Source organism: Nannospalax galili, unplaced genomic scaffold (assembly GCF_000622305.1).
Source record: "Nannospalax galili isolate Female #2095 unplaced genomic scaffold, S.galili_v1.0 scaffold1162, whole genome shotgun sequence".
Taxonomy (NCBI): Eukaryota; Metazoa; Chordata; class Mammalia; order Rodentia; family Spalacidae; genus Nannospalax; species Nannospalax galili.
In genome coordinates this window covers 293,897-295,673 of record NW_008348999.1, presented here as the reverse complement: position 1 = coordinate 295,673, position 1,777 = coordinate 293,897, and the positions used below count along the sequence as shown (strand labels likewise).

General features: G+C 51.3%; 1 protein-coding gene across 1 annotated transcript; it reads right to left on the bottom strand.

The window, feature by feature from the left end:
- Window positions 1-16: 16 nt before the first annotated feature.
- Window positions 17-1,550, bottom strand: LOC108491451. Its single transcript, XM_017801362.2, has one exon. It carries the CDS (start codon window positions 1,548-1,550, stop codon window positions 153-155), a length of 1,398 nt encoding a protein of 465 aa, XP_017656851.1. The 3' UTR covers window positions 17-152.
- Between the last annotated feature and the right edge of the window lie 227 nt (window positions 1,551-1,777).

Genomic DNA, 1,777 nt, shown 5'->3' with positions numbered 1-1,777 from the left:
GGTGGGGGTTCCTGGCCCCGACCTCCCTAATCGAGGTTAAGGATTTCAGCTTTTTCTTCCCTCTGTTTTCTCTTTCTCTTGGTACAGTCCTTTACCCAGTGTCCTTTTTCCTTGCAGTAGGCGCACTGGTCTTTCTCTAGTTCGACACACCCTCAATCTCCCTTCCTCTCTACTCTGCTCTCGTCTTCCTTTCTTACTACTGTGGCCAGGATTCTACTCAATTCCTTATTCCGCCTTTTGTCTCTCACTGTCTCTCTATCCTCTGCCTCTCTTCTCTGTCTCTCCTCTTTTTCTTCTGGAGTCTCTCTCTTGTTAAAAATCCTCTCTGCCTCTCTTAAGAGATCCCTAAGACCTTGCCCCTGCAGATTTTCCATTCTCTGGAGCTTACTCCTAATATCAGGAGCTGACTGCCATATGAAAGACATCGAGACACTCACTTCTTGATCGGGGCTATCGGGGTCAAAGGGGGTGTACCTCCGATATGCCTCTTTAAGTCTTTCTAGGAACACAGTGGGTGGCTCGTCAGTTCCCTGCATTACTGATCTTACCTTGGCCAAATTGGTGGGGCGTCTCCCTGCCCCTTGGAGGCCCGCTACAAGCACCTGGCGATAAAGACGTAGGTGCTCCCTACCTTCAGCCGTGTTGAAATCCCAAGCAGGTCTGGTGAGGGGAAAGGCAGCCTCGATCTCGTTTGGCAATTGGGTTGGTCTCCCGTCTGCCCCCGGGACATGCTTTCGGGCTTCTAGAATGACTCTCTGCTTTTCCTCCGTAGTTAGGAGGACTTGCAGGAGCTGTTGGCAATCGTCCCACGTGGGTTGGTGGGTAAGTAGAATAGATTCTATCAGGGCCGTTAGGGCCTGCGGGTCTTGGGAAAAGGACGGGTTATGAGTTTTCCAGTTGTACAAGTCTGAAGCAGAAAAGGGCCAATACTGAAACTGGTTTCCTTCCCCTCCTACGAGTCGGAGGGGCAGGATGTGTGAGGAATCTCCCTGTCCTCTTCTTTCTCTGAGCCGCCCTGCGATGGGGGACAGAGCGACCTCCGGTCCTTCTGCTTGGGCTTCGTCTGGAACAGCCACAGTGGCCTGCAGGGGAGGGTGGTAGGGAGGGAGATTCTCACTCAGCAAATCAGCAGGAGCACTCTCATCAGGGGGCAGAACAGGCTTTTGTTTTACCACAACAGGACACAAGGAGGTGGTCGAAGGGTCCGGATTAGGGGCAGAAGGGAGGGGGACTCTTCGTGCAGGACTGAGAAAAGGAGTCACCCACGGTGGTGGGTCAAGGGAGAGATTTTCCCAAGTGACTATATAGGCCACTTGGTCCGGATGTCCCGTTAGTCCAGGGGAGAAGATCTTAGCTTTAACCTGCAAAATAACATCAGAGTCAAAAGTCCCATCCCGAGGCCAACCAACATTAAACGTTGGCCACTCGGAGGAACAAAAGGTTATCCATTGGTGCTTCTTGATCTCCACAGATTGATTGTGAGCTCGGCTCTTAACTTCTCTCCAGTGATCTAGAGTTAAACTCAGGGGGGTGGTTAGGTGTTGTCCCATTTTGGGGTGATCTAAAATCACAATGAGGCAGACAAACAACAGAAACAACAAAAATAGACAGCCGGCGACAAGGTACCGCTTAGCGCAACTCCGGGGAAAAACTAAAAAAACAAAATCAGATGGCGAGATTGTCACTTCGCTCAGGTTCACGTATCCTTCAGATACATGCTGAGCCTGCACTTGGGAGGCAGAAGTTGTCAGATCTCTGAGTTTGGGGCCAGCCTGGT

Bases quoted from the DNA above. Each gene is read 5' to 3' on its own strand.
- LOC108491451 (XM_017801362.2), bottom strand. From the start codon at position 1,550: ATGGGACAACACCTAACCACCCCCCTGAGTTTAACTCTAGATCACTGG.